The sequence below is a fragment of the Capsicum annuum genome, chromosome 10 (assembly GCF_002878395.1).
Source record: "Capsicum annuum cultivar UCD-10X-F1 chromosome 10, UCD10Xv1.1, whole genome shotgun sequence".
In the NCBI taxonomy this organism is placed as follows: Eukaryota; Viridiplantae; Streptophyta; class Magnoliopsida; order Solanales; family Solanaceae; genus Capsicum; species Capsicum annuum.
The window spans coordinates 189,438,373-189,458,972 of NC_061120.1; the positions used below are offsets into that span (position 1 = coordinate 189,438,373).

The 20,600-nt window shown below is 31.9% G+C and overlaps 1 protein-coding gene across 1 annotated transcript; it reads left to right on the plus strand.

The window, feature by feature from the left end:
* The first annotated feature begins 6,771 nt into the window (after positions 1-6,771).
* On the plus strand, positions 6,772-13,049 carry LOC107852902 (cis-prenyltransferase 4, chloroplastic). The gene is made up of 3 exons (XM_016697938.2): positions 6,772-7,303; positions 8,827-8,894; positions 12,204-13,049. The coding sequence occupies exons 1-3, from the start codon at positions 6,914-6,916 to the stop codon at positions 12,649-12,651; spliced, it is 906 nt and encodes a 301-aa protein (XP_016553424.1). The 5' UTR covers positions 6,772-6,913; the 3' UTR covers positions 12,652-13,049.
* The last annotated feature ends 7,551 nt before the right edge of the window (positions 13,050-20,600 follow it).

Genomic DNA, 20,600 nt, shown 5'->3' on the forward strand with positions numbered 1-20,600 from the left:
CATTCTTGCTCTCTAAGTTTTCCTTATTTACAAGCAGTCTTTACTTTACAATGTGATCCTTGTCTCATCGTCCTCTGAGCGAAAGCTCACATCTCTGGATCGAGCGTCTGCATACGGGAAGGAAGCCCAGTAGCTTCATCTAGCTTGCTATTTACTTATTTCGTTGTTCTTGCTTCATTGTTACTTAAAGAAATAGCATTATTCGACTGCTAATAACTAAATCTTAAAAAGTTATGTGTGTCCCAACTGGATTGTGTGGGCACATACTCTAATCCACTTAGATAGGAGAACTCTTACCACTCAATTAAGAAACGGAAAAGTCACAATGAAATATCATGAAATTTCTTCTATTATTACAAGTCTGGTTACAACTCTTTGAATACAAAATCAATACTCTACCTTGAAGATCTAGTCTAAACTACAAGAGCTACTACAAGGAAATTCAAAAAATACATACTGCTGGAGAACTCCACCGGTAAGCATGAAACTACTGATCCTACAATCACTATACCCTTAAAAAGGGTATAACAAGAATAGTATCAATGCAAACAATAAGTACTGATAAGCATCATCAGTCGACCTGAATTAAATCACATAAATATTTGGAATGAAGACATGCACTTTAAGAGCTTTATTAGTCAAACAACCTTCTTCCCCTAATTCTTCACCTCCCTTATCTTTTGCCAATCTCACTAATACTAAGTCAACTTCTATAACATATTCGACTCTAATGCACTACCTTTCAATAGTTTTGTCACCTCTAATTAGGCATTTAACTCTCACTTAATTATTAACTTCACCTTACATAACTGCAATGATTTTCAACCCTTAGTAACCAATCAGTTTAGACCTTCAAATGATCGTGGCTTAGACTATTCACCATTTGGGACAACACCCACATAATATAAACACATGACCAGTTATTTGCAAATAAATACTACCATGTATACCTTAACAACTACCTTTACGCTAATATAAATGCATGCACCATTCAGCCTTCCTCAAATAACACCAAAAAATTCATTCAAGTGCAAGGCAATACAGACAATAAACTAAGTCCGGACCATGTCTACCGATTATTAACCAAGTTAACAATCATCACTCAACAACAATAACTTACACCTTGTCTCCAATACACATGTAAGTAGACAACAAGAGATACCGATATATTTATAAATTTTGTCCAAATACCGATACATTTCACAATAATGAATATAAATTTTGTGAAGATGTCCAAATACTGGTGCATTTCATAATAATTAACAAATATTACAACAATCATAACCACACTTATACTATCTACCAGCTTTTAGCATAACCTCATTATATGAGATATTAACACTTAAATTATCATTCAACGATTTACTTTCTTTGAACATGCATTGTAACAAGTATACGAAGAAACAATTAATATGTACACATAAATTAAGTTGAATTTCAACTACATTAAACCACCACCTACTTTCGTATATTAATTGAGGGCTTAACTAGGAATTGCAATGTCTAAGATACACATCCACACATATGGTTCACACCCTAATACGTCCAACCTTCCATCTTAAGACTAAGTCATTGCCAAATGCACTTCTCCACCTAGCATCCTTATTTAATTTATACCGAGTTACCAATCACCTCTAATTCGACTTCCATTAGATTCTTACACAATCTCTGGGTATAATGCCATTACAACCATTCGTAATTGGTTAACATAAAAAACAATACACAATAGTTCAAGCCACAAAATATCTCACACAACATCAATTCGCATTCAAACAAACAAGGATATGGTGAGAAATTTCTAGTAGCCAATTAGAGCTCTATCTTTTCTCCAACCAGAACATGAGGCAAGAAGATTTGCTGCTAAGAGGGCTTTCATTCAGATGGCGGGACAGTATTGGAAAAATGAGGTGAGAATGTCTCTCAAGTCTTCAATTAATTAAAAGAGACAAGTGGATCCCATAATATTAGTGGGTTAAGACCTTCAAACAACTGCACACAGTTGTTCGACAACTGCATTAGTTGTCCCGACAACTATTCAGTTGTCCAATAATTTTTCAGTTGTCCAACAACTTTGCACATTTTTTGAACAACTTCTTTAGTTGTTGAGACAACTTTTATAGTTCTTGAGACAACTCCTATAGATGTTAAGACAACCTTTACAGTTGTTGGGGCGAAAGTATAAAAATAAAAAGTTGAAAAAAAAAAATTATCACTTGTACCTAATTTTTATAAATTTGAAGGACCTGATCAACTTAATTGACAAACTTATTTGTCACTTTTAATTGTAATCTCTTCCTTAACTAATCAACCAAAGATGAAAGTAAGAGAGACAATTCTTAGGATTCTTTAATTCCAAAAGCCCAATTCTATGCCCAAGAATTCTTATTTGAATCTTCCATCCGTAAGCCAATCAATATAAAAGACAAGACACGTCGGCCATCATTCGATGTCGCCACTGATAAAGCATGCTAGCAAAAGAAAGTCACCCAAGAAGGCATGTCCAACCAAAACTTCACTTGTTGTAGTCTCCATGAATGTGTATGCCTATATTTCATCATTCTCCTCCACCGAAAGCAAGAATGACATAATTAATCGCGTCTGCAACTGAAATCCAAGCTGACGAATAAGAAAGTGTTTGGTTTTGTTTAGTCTTTATTAGCTTGATCGCAACATGAGACACAAATGAATAAGCTTTTAGAATGACTCCAATTAGCATATACACAACATTACCCCAGCCCTTCTTTTGGTAAATACGGTATCTCAGACACCTGACCGCTAACGCGAAGCATCTGAGATGGCCACAAATTAACAACTGTTATACACTGAAAATGAGGGAACGCGTCATCTTTTCTTCGTTTATGTCTAATTTCCTTTTACATTTCCTCAACTTGCTCAAAGTTGCAATTACCTGTGCCTTCTATGATGCATTTAATGCCCTAGTTTGAGCAAGTGATACATGTAAATTGTGAGGATTTTTGCCGTGATTTTCTTACCAAATTTAAGTTTTATTTTTCTTAGAAAGAAAATAAAAGTAATACCATAATTACTTTTAATTTTCAGAAAAAAAAATATAAAACTTTTTCCATATTTGGCTAGTTTCTTTCTTGGAGGAAATATTTCTCATACCCAAGGGCGGAGCCAGGCCTTGTTAGGGGATTCGATCGAACCCCCTTCGATGGAAAAATGCACCATTTATACATGGTTAAAATTATTTTTATGTATCTATAGTAGGTGTTGAACCCCCTTCGGCTAGGTTTTTTTCGAATATTGAACCCCCTTAGTTGAAATCCTGGCTTCGCCTCTGCTCATATCTTAACACAATAGTATCTACAATGTAGTCGCTTAAAGAGAGTTTTGTTTTAGGGGAGATTTTATCTCTCATTAGTTTTGTGCTTTTTAATAGTAAGTTTTATAATATGTACGTCAACTGACCAAAACATATAATAATTTTATGCTTTTTTAGTATAGTTTTCTTTATCGTTTGATTTATCGTCTTATAGTTTACAACGAATAGCTTCTGCATGACGCCCTCTCGAGTTCGAAACCAACAAGTGGTATCAGAGCTTACGGTTCAAAGATCCAAAAGTTTGGTGAAATGAGATTAAATAGGTTCAAAGCGGTTTCAAATCAAGATGCAACCAGTTTGGCAATAATGAAGTTTTTATCCAACTACATGTGGAGAACAAGTTTCAACCCTATTTTTAACATTCCTACTGCTACATCTTTAAAAGTAAAAATAACATATTTTTTATACCAATTTTTAACCCATAATATTTTAAATTTTATTTTTAACCATGACAAGCAACAGTTATGAAGATTATATCAAGAACAAAGTTCATGTATGTGATGTGAAGAAGGTGGATCTAGTGAAAAAAATCAAGCCCAAAAGGAAGATTTGTTAGGATTTTTGCCCTAATTCTCTTACCAAATTTAAATTTTATTTTTCTTAGAAAGAAAATAAAAGTAATATCATAATTACTTTTAATTTTCTGAAAGGAAAATATAAAATTTTTCCATCTTTGGCTAACCTCTTTTTTGTAGGAAAGGTTTTGAATATCTATTAATGTAGTCGTTTAAAGAGTTTTATTTAGATGAGATTTTATCCCTCATTAGTTTTATGCTTTTTAATATTAGGTTTTATAATATGTAGGTCAATTGGTCAAAATATATAATAATTTTATGCCTTTTTAGTATAGTTTTTTTCATCGTCTGATTTATCATCTTATAGTTTGCAACGAATAACTTTCGCATGATGCTCTCTCGATTTCTTAAGTCGGTTTTCTTAAATGTTGGAATCAAAACAAACCAATTAAATTGATTTTTTATCGCTTTCGATTTATCGTTTTTCCTTTAAATATATGACATGCTTGCAACTACCTATTGGATTTAACTATATTCCTGCATAACACTACCTAATCAATTACCATTTAAGTAAAGAAGAAATTATAAATGTAATCAAGTTATTTATGAAACCTACTCGATAAAATCATATGCATATAGTTCGAGAATCTAGCTATTTCAAGGAATAAACTTTCTTACGATGATTTTTTTTTAATTTGTATAAAATTATGAGTTCTGAATATTGTCGGTTTGGTTTGATTTTCTTGATTATTCTTTGCTTAAATATTTTGTTTTTTAAAAAGGACAATTTCTTGTACTAAAGTTTTTGCGATGCGCAAGGTCCGGTGAAAGACAAACTATTGTACACAATCTGATACCACATTTCTACTTGCTTAAAATTAAATCAAATCAAATTTTGTCGATACTTAAAATTAAACATAAAACCACATCGAACGAAAAAACGTATGGATTTCTTTTATTTGATTTGATTCAATCTTTTGGTTTTGTGTGAACACCTTACGTGATCGGTGTTAAAAGTGTTTTATCCGGACTAGATTTTTGTTTTATTCTATTAATAGCCACAAGTATAATTCCGAGGTTTTCTTCTCGCAACAGCCAACTGCAATTTGGCTGAAAGCGATAGCAAATAGGGATTATTTCTATTGTTATGAAAGCTCTAAGCATATTTATTTCTATTGCACTAAACAGATATATTAGAGGTTTATTTTAACCTTCTTTAGCAAAAAATTATATTATTTATACATAATTAAAATTATTTTTTAGGTATGTATAGTAGATGGTGAACTTCCCTTCAGCTAGTTCGTGTGTGTACTTTTTTTAGATTTTGAACTTTCTTAATAAAAATCTTGACTCCGCCACCAAATATATGGGTCCGGTTTCATTTAAGTTTCGTCAATTCTTTTTTTCCAGCACCTTCGGATTTGCTTTTATCTATGAACTAGTTTCTTAGCCATACACGTTACGATTGGTGCCTTGTCAATATGTACCAAAATTCTAGAACTCACGTTAGAAATTATGTTGGAGAAAATTACATAAAAAGTAGCAACAAAATTCCTTCAAAGGAAAAAGCCATGCCAGGATAATGAATTTGAAAATGCATGCACCATATATTTTTTTTACCATAGAAAAGAACTACTGCTCATTATTAATACAAACCAAATTCTTCCCTACATCGAACTTGATAGATGAGATGCAAAATATATTCACCATGAAAAATGATAGAAGTTTAAGACATTTCGTAATATTAATATTATGAAGAAATTGCAAGCTTTTCTTAGTGAAAATTCAAAAAGATGTTGGTTGCAGAATCATATAATTTAAAACCATTTATAAACCAAAATAACGCTATAATTCAAGGTCATATTATAAATACATCATATTGTTAAGTCCATTACACAGTTTTCCGCATTAGTATGAAATCAAGTAGATAAATTATATTGTTAAGTCCATTACACAGTTTTCCGCATAAGTATGAAATCAAATAGATAAATTATAAGTAACTCAAAAAAGCAGCTTCGTGAAAAATCGTGGAGCAGTTTCCTCAAGCTTGCAATCGAAAATAGTGGCAAGTAGCTTCAGAGGCAGCTATGCAAGCAGCTTTATCAAAAGCATCACATGAATTATTTTTGCTATAAAGGAAGTTAATTCAGTTGATATTGTATGCATCAAAGTTTTAAGAGAAATAAAATATATATACATATATCTCAGCCCCCAAACTTCATTGACTATATATCTTATTATCCTTTATTCTATTACTGTTATTTTATAACAGGCCGAACTTGTTATTTTCTCAAAAATTTCCTTTCGTTATCATTGTTTATGAGATAAGGATATCAATACAACTTAAGTAGCATAAAAGGATACAGTCATGAATATAACTAATTTAAAAATTAGGAAAAATGAGGTAACTGACACATAAAATAGAAAAACAATGAAGTACGTAAATAACTAACATACAAACTTGTCAATTTGTAGATTACATATTCTTTTAGACTTCTTTTTTGGTACATAAAAACTAAAACAAAGAGTTATGTGGCCAAGAGAGCCGTTCGTTTCTTGTCAATATTGCACAACACAAGTCTCGCAAGTCATCTTCGGAGTTGCCCTAATGATACGTACTGTTCACTTTAAATTTAAGTTTGTTAATTCGAGTCATCAAAAAGCAAAGGAGCTAGAAGGGTTTAAAATAAAAAGTCATAATACATAAATGTATTTTTTAACTTTGGCCTCAACTGACGTTTATATCTTCCAACTTTGAGTGTACATAAATAACATTTAAATTTGTGTAAAGTTGAATAAGTAGCCACATGCATCCTACGTGACATTCTACACGGCAATTTGCATCTTACATAACATATGCATGTGTCAACTTGTTAAAGTTAAAACAAGACTAAGTATCTTATGCATATTCAAAATTAGAGGACATAAATGTCAACTTAAGCCAGAGCTAAAGAGCACACATTTATGTATTATGTGGGAAAAAAAATTCATCTCTCTCCAATCTTCAAATCATAAATAGGTGAGAAAGAGCCCTTTTGGCCATTCAAAAAAAATGGCCTTCTCACTGCATCTCCAACAAATCTTCCTTTCATCCACTACATTTTCCTCCCAACCTAAATCTCAAATCTTCCCAAATTTGATAAAAAAAACTTCCATTCCTCCACTTATCGTCAAGAGCTCACTTAATGCTTCGGCTTCGACTTCGGCTGCTGAGAAGGAAATCCGGTTGCCTCCAGAGCTGAGTCGAGAACTGATGCCTAAACATGTAGCGGTGATAATGGACGGCAACAGAAGGTGGGCTAAGAATAGAGGACTGCCAGTTGCCTTAGGTTATGAAGCCGGTATTCGATCTGTTAGGAAGCTTGTTGAGCTGTGTGGAAACTGGGGAATTAATGCTCTTACTCTATTTGCTTTTTCCTCTGAAAATTGGTCACGTCCTAAAGTAAACTCTATCACTTCCCTCCCTTTTCTTTTAAGGGTACTTTGTGTCTGGTATGAAGGAAACTATTAGGCCTCGTTTGGTCGAAAGCAAGTTATTTTGGAGATTAGTTATCTTATTTTCAAGGTGGCATAGAAATAACACTACAATTCTGAGATAACTAATTCCTGAATGAGTTATTGCATGTATTTTACTCCAAACAAAAATAGGATATGCTTGTCTTGAAATTAGTTCTGCGATTAGTTATTTCTTGCACCAAACGACTCCTTATTATATTTTCTTTTTTCTATTTTCCCATATTTGGTTGTACAAAATTTTAAAAAATATTTTCTATAGAAAAATAAGTTCCTTAAAAATGTGAAAAATGACTTCGAATTAGAAGAAACAAATTGTATGAGTGACATCCTATGTTTATTTATATCCTCCTATCCACCTGGCGCCTCCAACCCCTAATTATTTTATCATGAATTTTCTTTTACTTACTTAACGAACACTAAAAATTGATTGCATTTTTAATTTACTCCTTTTAATTCTATTTTAATTTATTATTACTTTCTACATTTTAATTTTTTTATTTTTATTATTCTACATATTTTTTTAAAAATATTTTTTATTTATATTTCATTTCCTTTTCATTTTTCAACCTTTACTTCTTGTGATTTCATGTAATTTTCGTATTCTCGCTTTTTTATTTATTTTATGTTAACTTTTTTTTCATTTGGCATAATTTAGTTCGTATTCTAATTTTAAATTAAGTAGGACTCATTGTTTAATAAGGTTATAGACTTGATTTTTTTTTTTATATTTGAATCATATTTAAGTACGTTATGCTGAAATTTGACATAAGAGAATTATTTTATTTTTACCAAAATTTTTTAACTTAATGTTATATTTTCAGTTTCAATTCATTTGCTTTACTAGTATTGACTTTAATTTGATATTTTACATGCAAACCATTCATTTTTTAGTCAGAATTGATAGATTATCTTTTTATCAAATATTTTAATAGTTTAATGACATTCTTTTGTCAAACATGCATTTCATGATGTTTTTCAAAATCATGTACTTTAAATTTTTATGATTAATTTTATTGAAATATACTATTCTGAAAAATATAAATCAATTATTTTTAATAAGAACATATGTTTATTAATTAATTAATATATTTTGAAAGACTATATATATATATATATATATATATATTATTTTTAAAGGTCCTTATTTGTCTAATATAATCTTCACTTATTGACAATTAACTTTTATTTTATAAATCTAATATAACCATGCAATTATATTTCTATAATCAAACAAAACACTTGTAATTACAGTGTAACTATATTGTGGCAAATAAATAAGTGATCATAATTACTTGACTGTGTAATCACTAGGCTGGTAATTACTATCCTAATAATTAGACTAATTTCAATTACCAAGTCGCGTTTCAAACAAATCCTGTTGAATACTGATACTTTTGTATTTGTCGTTGTTGATCGTTTTTCTTTTGTGTTGTTTCGTTTATGTTATAGGTGGAAGTTGATATTTTGATGGGCTTGTTCGAAAAAATGCTGAAAAGTGAACTTGAAACTTTAGCCAGGTAAATGGTATATGCTTGATATGGAATTGCCATATCAAAACCAAAATTTGAAGAGTTTAAGTTTTGTGCTATGTCAGTGCATAAAATATTTTATACTATCAGTTAACTTGATCTGATATTACAGGTTATTCAATTATTTATATAAAAAATAAAAAATTAGGTAATCTGCAATAGCAAGTCAAGTTTACCTGATAGTGTAGAATATTTTGTACATTGACAGTGGACAAAACTTAAATTCAAATTTGAAACGCGATTTTAGTATATGGTATTTCGTTTTCATTTTGAATTTTTTTGGTATTTGATACTCATAAAAAAAAAGTCTGAAACATCAAATATATATATAGTTACACATACAATTTACGGAAAAAGGCCAGTAATACTCTTCAAGGATTGAAATTGGTTCAAAAATACCCTCAGTTAATCTATTGGGCCAGAAATACCCTTCAAGTATTGAAATTGGTTCAAAAATACCTCTTCATCCATCTTTATGACCCAAAAATACCCTTGCAACTAACAGTTTTTTAAATCATAATTAAAATTTTGAAAAAAAGGTCAGAAATGCTCTTCAAGTCTTGAAATTGGTTCAAAAATACCCTTCCATCCACCTTTATGTCTCAAAAATACCCTTGCAACTAACGATTTTTAAAATCATAATTAAAATTTTTATTAAATTTGTGACAATATTCTATTGATCGAAACTAAATTGATTAAAATATTAAGCCCAATTCGGACTCAATTAAAACTACTCAATCCAAACCCTACAAAATTAATCTTAATTTTAATCTGTGAATGGTGTGAAGTGTGTGGCGTGAAGCGATCTTGCATCGGGAATGCGCTTGTCAATGGTGGCAAGACAATTTGATGTATATAAACAAAAATAGTGATAACTATTTAGGAAATAATATAGTATTTTTTTTTTTACATAAACTAAATGTATCACGTAAAATGAAATGGAGAAAGTAACAAGACAGTGTTGCCTAAGACGTGGCATAACGAAGACATCTCAATTAATTTTGCTAGCTAACATAGATAAATATACGTCACAAAGAAATACTAAACTAGCATTATAATTAGCGAATAGAATTCTTCACAACATTACATTAGACTGATAGATTCTAAGTCAATAAAGTTCCTGCATTTGATAACAAAAATTACTCATACTACCAGGTAGTTTTAGTTGGGCAAATTTTGTACGATTTGAGTCGAATAGTTTGAGTTGGGTCTGGATTAAATTTAACATTTTAATTAATTTAGTTTTAACTAATAGAAAGTTGCCACATATTTAATAAATATTTTAACTATGATTTAAAAAAGTGTTAGTTGAAAGGGTATTTTTGAGCCATTAAGGTGGATGTAGGGGTATTTTTGAACCAATTTCAATACTTGAAGAGTATTTCTGACTCTTTTTTGAATTTTAAATTATGATTTTAAAAAACCGTTAGTTACAAGGGTATTTTTGAGTCATAAAAGTGGATAGAGGGGTATTTTTGAATCAATTTCAATAATTGAAGGGTATTTTTGGCCCAATAAATTAACAGAGGGTATTTTTTTTATCAATTTCAATACTTTAACAGTATTTTTGGCCCTTTTTCGTACAATTTATATACTATATTAGAGTGAAGGGTCATTTTTTTTTTTTAGTTAAGTTCAACTATGAACTTTTATAATGTAGGAAAAGTGAAAAATTAATAGTTTAAGTGTATTTGCTAAATAGTTGGTGATAGTTCAGATGTGATCGCATATTTGCTAGTTCGGATGTGAAATTAAAAAAATCGAAATACTTTAAATGTGTCTTTGACCATTAACTCTCTATTATAATACTAACAAATATATAAACTAATATTACTGCACACCTAATTGCTTAGACATTGACACTTTGACTATCCTATCTTGATTGAGATGTTCTTTTTTATTTTAATTGATTAACGAAAGGAACTGTTCTTACTTTCTTTTGGATATTTCTCTATGTGTAAGGTATTAGTATGATATAATTAAGATGTTTCTTGAAAAGTCGAAATTAAATTTTTCTATTATATGAGTATATATAAGTCAAAGTCGAACAAACTATGATTATCGATTTATCGTACTGCAAAATGTCGAAATCAACTTAAAAATAGTTAACCATACCAAATTAATTTGTTATGCTAATAATATAGTACTCATCTTTTTAAAATCAAAAATTAAAATTACCGAATTGAATTTTTCAATATCATACCATGTCCACCTCTACCGTTGACCGACATACGTACGTTTCTCTAGTAGAGGCGGATTTGCTCAACTTCTTACGCGTTAGCTTTGACCCAAATCTTCTATTTGTGTTAAAGATGTATATATGTATAGATAATCTATCTCGTAGTAGTAAAAGTGCTATGACTTTAAAATTTATAAATTTAAAATTCTAAATGCAGATCTTTTCTTTTTTTAAATATTTGTAGTATCTTCTATATCGGTTCGTGGCTGTCTTTTGTCAAACCTGTGAACAATGTGTTAGTTAATGCACTTCCTAGGATCGCACAAGGGAAACTAATCCCAATATACATTTTTTCATTATAACTCATACAAAGTTTTATTTGCAACATAAAACTTTGGATTACTAGTGTAATATTGCATCAATAATACATTTACTTCCGGTGTAAAATTCTACTTCACAAATACAGCGTTTTTCTTTTTTTTGCTTTATGCTTTACAAAATGTGGAACAATAAATATTTTTTAGCAATACCCAAATAAGTCATAAGAGTATCTAAAGACAAAAATGCTCTTAAAACAGACAATTCCCATATTAAAATCTCCGCATTACTTTTCACCGTATAACTATCTCTATATTATTATTTCAGTGCATAGCATCATTGTATTGTAGTTTTATATAACTAGTCCGTAAATCAAATGACCAATTAGTTCACAATTTGGTTTATAATGCTATAGTTATAGTAATTCTTATTGTTTGGTATACTACAATTTTTTAGTATTACCTCACACGTCATAAGTGCTTTGGTAAGATCATTAATTAGTTGAAATTGCTGTCAAGATGAACGCTTAACGTGTTAAAATTGGTCGATTGAAAACTTTTGACTATTATTTATGCAATTGCTTTGCTAAGATCATTGATTAGCTGAAATTACTGTCCAGATCAATTCTTAACGCGTTAAGACTGGTTGATCGATAACTTTGATCGCAGAGGTTCATTGTGTTTATAAGTCCAGCTTCATTGGTACCAATACTTATTTGCACTGTATGCATATTTGAGGTATTATGATTGACTTTGTATATTCTCAGGAGTTCCCTTATATGGTTCATTGGATTTATACAGCGCAGGGATTCGACTGTCCATAATTGGGGACTCCAGTAAGCTCCCCAAGTCATTGCAGGACTTGATAGAAAAAGCTGTAAAGACCACTGAGGAAAATTCTCGACTTCACCTCCTTGTTGCAGTTAACTATAGTGGACAGTATGATGTTGTACAAGCTTGTCAAACCATTGCTCAAAAAGTGAAGGATGGCATTATCGAACCCGAAGACATCAGTAGTTTCCTAGTAGAGCAGGAGTTACAAACGAACTGTACTGATTTCCCATGTCCTGATTTACTTATAAGGACTAGTGGGGAGCTAAGACTTAGCAATTTCTTACTCTGGCAGTTGGCCTACACTGAACTCTACTTTTCTAATGCACAATGGCCTGATTTTGGAGAAGCTGAATTTTCGGAGACTTTATGTTCCTTTCAGCAAAGGCAGAGGCGCTACGGTGGACAGGATTCCTAGCTTTTATCCCATGAAATTTTGGATCAACTGTGACGCTTAACAAGCGTTATAAAAATGGTTGAAGGTCAGTTCTTATGAGAAACAAGTTTGGGATATGTTAATATATATAGAATTTATTTTTACTAGTGTATATAGCCATATTTAGGCAGGGGCATATTTAGTTGGAGGCTATGGTTCACGTGAACTTATGCTCCTCTTCCGAGGCCTTGACCATATGTAGAAATGTCATATTTATACAAAATTACCTCAATATGTATACATGCACCCAAAGTCAAAGTGTCCTATGGTGCAATTATTATTGAGTACACCTCTGCAAGTGAAATTGACGGTTTAAACTCCAAGCATGCCTTGTAATTGGGTGCATCTCTACAAGTAAATTGACTGTTCAATTATTCCAAGCATGTCTTCTTATTTTATTTTTATTTTCTTTTTCCTTCTTTCGGTATTTGATTTATTCTTTGAAAATGCCAAGTTTGACTAAAAATCTTTACTCTAACAACACAGGAAAATTTTATGTAATTAAATCAAATATTGATATAAAATATATGTAGAAGTAACTAAAAGTAAAGCAAGACGAACGTGTAAAGAAAATAGTATAATTTCATATCATTACCATTTCTTTCAACAAATGAGGCTATTTATAGCCTAATGTACAATTGGTGAGGTATTAGTAGACATTTTAGCCAAATTAGGATGATGCCTTATGGAATCAATAGTAGCCACAAGACATCCATGTACAACACTCCCTTTTGGATGTCTATGTAAAAACAAAACTTTTTGAATACGTATTTGAGTGTTGCCTCATTAAAAACCTTACCAGAAAAAATCCAATGGGATAAAAATCTTGGTTAAGGTAAAAAGAGTACAACACGTATTCTTAATCCCCCTATGAAGACCCCGATTCAACTGGTTCAATCTTTGCATTCCAATCTTGTATACCATCTTCTTTGAAGTTGGTAAAGACTTGGTGAACAAATCGGCTGGATTGTCACTTGAACATATTTGTTGTACATCAAAATCGTCATTCTTTTAGAGATCATATGTGCAGAATATCTTTGGCAAAATGTGTTTCGTTCTATCTTCCTTTATAAATCCTCTTTTTAATTGAGTTATGCATACTTCATTGTCTTCAAATATAACTGTGGGTACCTTGATATCGAGCTTCAGGCCACATCTCTCTTTAATGGAATGTATTACTGATCCCAGCCATATGCATTCTCTACTTGCCTCATAAATAGCTATTATCTCAGTATGATTTGAAGAAGTAGCAACGATAAACTGCTTTGTAGATCGTCATGATATAGCAGTACCTCCGTATGTAAACACATAGCTTGTTTGAGATCTTATTTTATATGGTTCAGTTAAATAACCTGCAGTTGCATGACTAACAAGATCTAAACTATCTTTGTTAGTATATAATAGACTTATATTAATAGGCTCCTTTAGATATCGCAATATATGCCTACCTCCGTTTCAATATTTACATGAAAGAGAAGAACTGTACCTGGCTAGCAAATGAACAGAATGGGCTATATGAAGCCTTGCGTTGTTAGCAAGATACATAAGTGTATCAATAACATTGAGATATAGTACTTCAGGACCAAGAATCTCTTTACCCTCTTTTGGAGGTCGGAATGAATCTTTACTCACTTCAAGTGATCGAACAATCATTAGAGTATAAATATGCTTTATCCGTGTAAAATTATTTCAAGACATTCTCAGTATAGGCAGATTGGTAGATGAAGATCTCATCTGCTAAATGTTCAATCTGGAGACTAAGACAAAGCTTTATCTTTCTAAGATCTTTCATTTCAAATTTTTTCTTTAGATTTTCAATTGCCTTTTGACCTTTTCTGGAGTTCCAATGAGATTTATGTCATCCGCATAAACAGAGAGTATAACAAATCTTTGATGTCGTTTTTTTAATGAAAATATAAGGACAACTGACATTATTTATGTAACCTTCATTTATCAAGTACTCACTAAGGCAATTATACCGCATATGCCATGATTGTTTTAGATCGTATAATGATCTTTGTTATTTGATTGAATATAATTTTTGAGGCTTTGAACTATATGCTTCAGGCATCTTTAATCCTTCTGGAATTTCCATGTAAATTTCATTATCAAGTGATCCATTCAATATTAAATACATGACATCTTCTAGTGTCAGGACTACATGCCAAATAAATCTTATGTTTGTAGACACCTAATTTCATCCATCCCCGATATCTTTTACTCATTTTGCCTTATCCTACCGTGTACCCTCAACCGTATAATTATCCCTCCACAAAATGACAAAAATAGCAACCAACTCTCAACAAATTAATAAAAATTTTTATCTCATCCCTTAACCACTCATACCCCAATACCCTCCTACCCCACCTACCCACATGACCCCACCCCTCATATTTCTTTTACACAGTTTTGGCCTTTACAAAAGGGGATAGGCACAAAAGAGGCAAATTCCTCAATTTCTATTCATTGATTTTTTTCTTCATCATAATCACGATATACACACTCAGGAATAGAGGTCCAGGGAGGACAATTGACAACTCATAATGACCATTTTCACTCAAGAATGTTCTCACCATTTTTTTCACTAAATTCACACACATTCACTGAAATCAAGTCTACATCATGCACACATGCTACACCGGAGAGTAGACGTACATACACAGTAAGACCATCGAAAAATACACTATAATCTCCATTTTTTTGGATCCAGAGAATAGGCACCACACAGAACAAGCACACAAACACACCTTGGGACCTCATCGGAGATCACTCATCGTCACCCTCACTTCATGATATACCACGTACACACATAAATCAGAGAAGATGGTAAGAGATTGAGAAAAGAGTGAGAGATTGAGAGTGAAAAACAAAGGGTATTGATAGAAAAACAAGGAGAAAAGGGCTGGTGGGGAGGTAAACTATGAGCTGCGGAGGTCGCTGGAGCTCCGGCGATGCGAAAATATGGATTTCGAGATCCGCAGTCATCAAATCCACCAAAAAATGTCACCAACGACAATCAGTGACCATCTTCGCATACGTATTGGTTTGGGGATTTGGGTTCGTTCTGTCTCGATCCATTCATCGTGCTTAGCTTTGGGGATTTGGGTTCGTTCTATCTTGACTCATTCATCGTGCTTAGCTTGGGAGATTTGATTGAGTTGGCAGATTTGAGTTGAGTTTGTTGGATCAAGTTGTAGATTTGGTTTCGGTCCGTTGGCAACATCAACAACTTGGCATTGAACTTAATTTCGAGGTCCATTTTTCATATTTTTCTTCAAAATTTCATGATCTTTACGTGAATAATGGTGTGAATTATTGTTTGTTTTGATCCGGTGTTTGCTTTTTGCGATTACGAATTGCACGATGAAATGGTATCCTTTGAGAATTAAAATTGGTTGGTGGGGGCAAAATTGAAAATTTATAGAAAGTATGCGCTAGTTATTCTGATTCATTGATGTTGTTGAATGTGATAATGCTTCGATAGACCAAGAGTTGGTAGGCAAACGGTAGGCCGGGTAGGCAAATTTAGGGATTGTGGATTGATAGAATGTTTGAAATATGTGTTGAATGGTTTTGTACTGCATTTGGATCAATTGTATTAATTTATCGGGGAATTCACTGAGGCCATGTGTATTTATTCACCGGGGAATGTTCTGACGTATTATATTGGCGGAAGATGCTCGTGACCAAGGCCCGGAACGTTAGGTGGAGTAAGGCATTGGATCTTAGTCTAGTATTAGTTTAGAATAGGATTTACATTTCCGTATTTTTCTATTTTTGGGATTGTATAACTCGGACTGGACGTTATTTTGGTTTTGAACTTTGTTTGATTTATTTGTTGCTTGTTTTATGTGTCTTGTGTGGTTTATACATTTGTAATGTCAAATTAGCCGATACGCTTCACCAAGCGACCGTGGTCACGGGATCGAGGGGTGCCTAACACCTTCCTCTCGTTCAACAGAATTCCTTAGCCGGAATCTCTGTTCGCAAACCAGTTTCAAAGAGTCAAACAGTTTTGAAAAGGATTTTCCCAAAGGTGACTTGGCACATCGGATTATGCCAAGTGGCGACTCTGAATAAGAAAAAAATTGTAAATAATCCTTTTTCGAAACAAATTCTTCATTTTGGTCAGTTAATAATAAAAATCCTTCCGAACCTTAAAAATTAATCTTTTTTTTGTTGAAAAAGGGGTGTGACAATGTTTACCAAGAAGCATATTTCACTTGATAATTATTTCTACGTCGGCATGCTTAAATAAACATAGAATTCAGATCCTCATAATATTATACAATATTGCAGGATATTGTAGTAAAGGTATTGTCGACGAGAAATCATTTGTATCGATTCACAATGCGACATAACTTATTGAGATCTCACACATTATTATTTTCAGGTACCTGAACCTCTTCTTGAGTTTTCACGAAGCATATGTCATCGCTCTTCAAGAGCATTTTGCCTTTTTATTATAATCATTTGCTCCATTTTCTTTTCAAGGATTACTTTATTTGTAATCGATTGTTCTATCATGCTTCATACATGCTGTAGATTTTGTCCTTCAGGGATACATAGTAGGAGCATCTGCAGCTAAATATAAAATCAATTTTGGGTCAGCAAATATTTCTAACATTTGACTAGAATTATCTTTTAAATGAGGATCGTACTAATGATAATTCACAATATATTTCTTAGCTACTTATTATCTCCCCCTTATGTTAGGAAAACTAACATATAATCCAAGCTACTTTGGAGAATCCATCTTTGTGAATCATGGTATATCTATTAATTACATACTGCATATAGAAAAGCTATTAGATGGAAAATATATGGTTCCTAACCCTAAACTAATTGAGAAGGAAGAATATAACATAATTTATTGGTTTTATGCACACAAGTGCTATTGTATGAACTATGTATTTCAAACCAATACTTTTTATCCTTTTTCTCATAAGCAGTGATTTAGCTATTTATATGAGACATTCAATGCTAAACTAACTTGAATATAACCAGTATTATCAAAATCAATTGTCTTGACTACATTATCTGAAAATTATGCTCTTGACTCAATTTAATTGACAAGGCAACTTTATGAATGTCAAACTATAGGTTGACAATAAATGTACATATGACCATCTTATGGATGCATCATATCAAATGATGGGTGAATGGATCCTTATTAACCTTTTACATTTTTCTAAACTTAGGAAATTCAGTCCCAACATTAGCTGGTTCAATTAACTTATTATTAGAACAAGTAATAGTTCTTGAAGAATCTTCTAGTTCTTCATTATATGTCTAAAACTTAATATGCTCATCTTCAGGATGACAAAATCATTCACGCAATAAATAAATTTATTTAAACTAGTAAATTTCAAATCTATCATGATATGAGTTATTTACTAAAGTAAAAAAAATCTACTACTTCGTGAGTAGTTTGCAAGATTTTACTATTGCACAATCTTACTACTTTAGGAGTATATGTCAGATTTACTACTTCAAGAGTAAATATCAAATTTACTACTCCAGGAGTAACTTTCAAGGTTCTATTATTTTAGGAGTAGATTTAAGATAAACTTCAGACTTACTACTTCGGGAGTAAATTTTCAGAATAATTCTTTCTACCCCTTTTGAATGTGATTTTCATAGTCAAGTGCACATTTATATACCTTACTAAAAATTACTCCTATCACATTCACCTAAGGGAATGAATCTATAGTTTTAATATTTATCAAAAGTTCTCATTCTTTGAGAATGAAAGATAATTAACCAGTTTTCATTCTTCGAGAATGAAATATAACTATTACAACGTCCCTTAAGCATATCAAACTATGATACCTTAGGACCTCTGTTAATATTTCGCTACTTCAGAAGCAAATCGAGGTATACATATAGTTGTAGAGAATTTTCTCTAACATATTTTTAGTTTCAAATTTACTACTTCAGGAGTAAATTTCTGATTTTCTATTTCAGGAGTATTCATATATTCTTCAAGATGAAAATATAAACAAAGTAAACATTATAGTATTACTAGGACATAACGTATTACACAGACTTTATTTATTTACAAGATTAGTGAGATACTATCAACAGAAATGTAAACAAATATAACTTAACAAGAAAGTAAAATAATCAAACTATGTCATATTCATCATCTACAGGATGATTAACATATCCTTCGGGGATTGTAAAGAAATCTGAGACATCTAAATTTACGGACTCAATATTATCTTCATAGATAAAGTTTGCCTCAACGTCATTATCTATTTTCTTAAGAGATGCCTGATAAAGCTTCACTAGATGCTTTGGCATATGATAAATACGTGATTAGTACCTCTTTCCTCCACATCGATAACATTTCTTTTTAGTGTTCGTCCTTGGCACTGATTCAGTATCTTCACACTTCTTTTTACATTGTTGGTGTTGAGGGTCATTGTTTAGTGTAAGACAATCACCCTGATTAAAATATCTACCATAACTGGGGCCAGGGCTTTTTTCATGCCTGGTTTGATGAAAATGTGCAACATTCACTTCAGGGAATGGAGCAGTACCGGGAGGTCGAATTTTATGATTTTTCATTAAAAGATCATTATGTTGTTCCGCAATAAAAAGATGAGAAATCAATTCAGAATACTTCTTGAATCCTATTTCTCGGTACTGTTGCTGCAGGAGCATACTTGAGGAAGGAAAAGTAGAGAATATTTTCTCTTACATGTCTTGTTATGTGATATCTTCTCCACATAAATTTAACTGTGATTTAATTAGAAACATCATAGAATTATAATCAGTTATATTTTTAAAATCCTGTAACCTCAAATGAGTCCACTCATAATGTGCCTGTGGAAGGACGACCATCTTCAGGTGGTCGTATCTTTCTTTTAAATTATTCCATAATATAAGGGATCCTTAATCGTGAGGTATTTCATTTTTAAACTTTTGTCAAGATTATGATAGAGAAATACCATGGCCTTGGCCCGATCCTGATTTGATGCCTGATTGCTATTTTTGATAGTGTCTGCCAGACCCATCGCATCCAAATGTATTTCAGCATCCAATGCCTAGGACATGTATTTTTTTCCTGATATATCTAAGGCAACTAATTTGTGTTTGGATATATCTGACATTATTTAAAAAAAATACTTACCTTTATTACCTGTATTTGCTCAGAATGGTAGAGACTCGTGCTGATAACGTGATATAAAATATATATAGAAGTAACTAAAAGTAAAGTAAGATGAAAGTTTAAAGATAATAGTATTATTTCATACCATTGCCATTTCTTTCTACAAATGAGGCTATTTATAGCCTAATGTACATAATCAGTGAGGTATTAGTAGGCATTTTAGCCAAATTAGGATGATGCATTATGGTATTAATAGTAGCCACATGGCATCCATTTACAACATCTATATTTTTTGGGGGTCAAATCAAATATATATATAAGAACTAGAAACAGTGAACAATGTACCAAATAGTCAACCGGCTCAATTGATCCAACATTTTCGGGTTTCGGTACAAAGTAAGATATTTATGTGAACATCATTAAGATATTTCTCTGGACTCCATCTCTATACTCAAAACAGAGAAAATGGTTTTAAGTCATCCTAGATGGTTTGATGTGAAGCATGAGAAATAAATACCTTAGAGAAAAACCATACATGCAATTTGGTGGGTTTACCAATGGGAAAAAAATCGATGGGATGTAAGCGGACGTTAACAGTTAAACTTAATCTAGATGATTTCGTGGCAAGACTTAAGGCCAGAATTGTTGCTTAATGATATGCTCAAGCTTATGCGGTAGATTATTCAGATACTTTATCTCCGATTGCCAAACTCATTTCTTATTTGCTCATTCATTTCTCCAGATGCTTTTGAGAATTGGCATTTACATTGGGTCAATATCAAGAATGTGTTCCATCATCATGATCTTCAAGAGG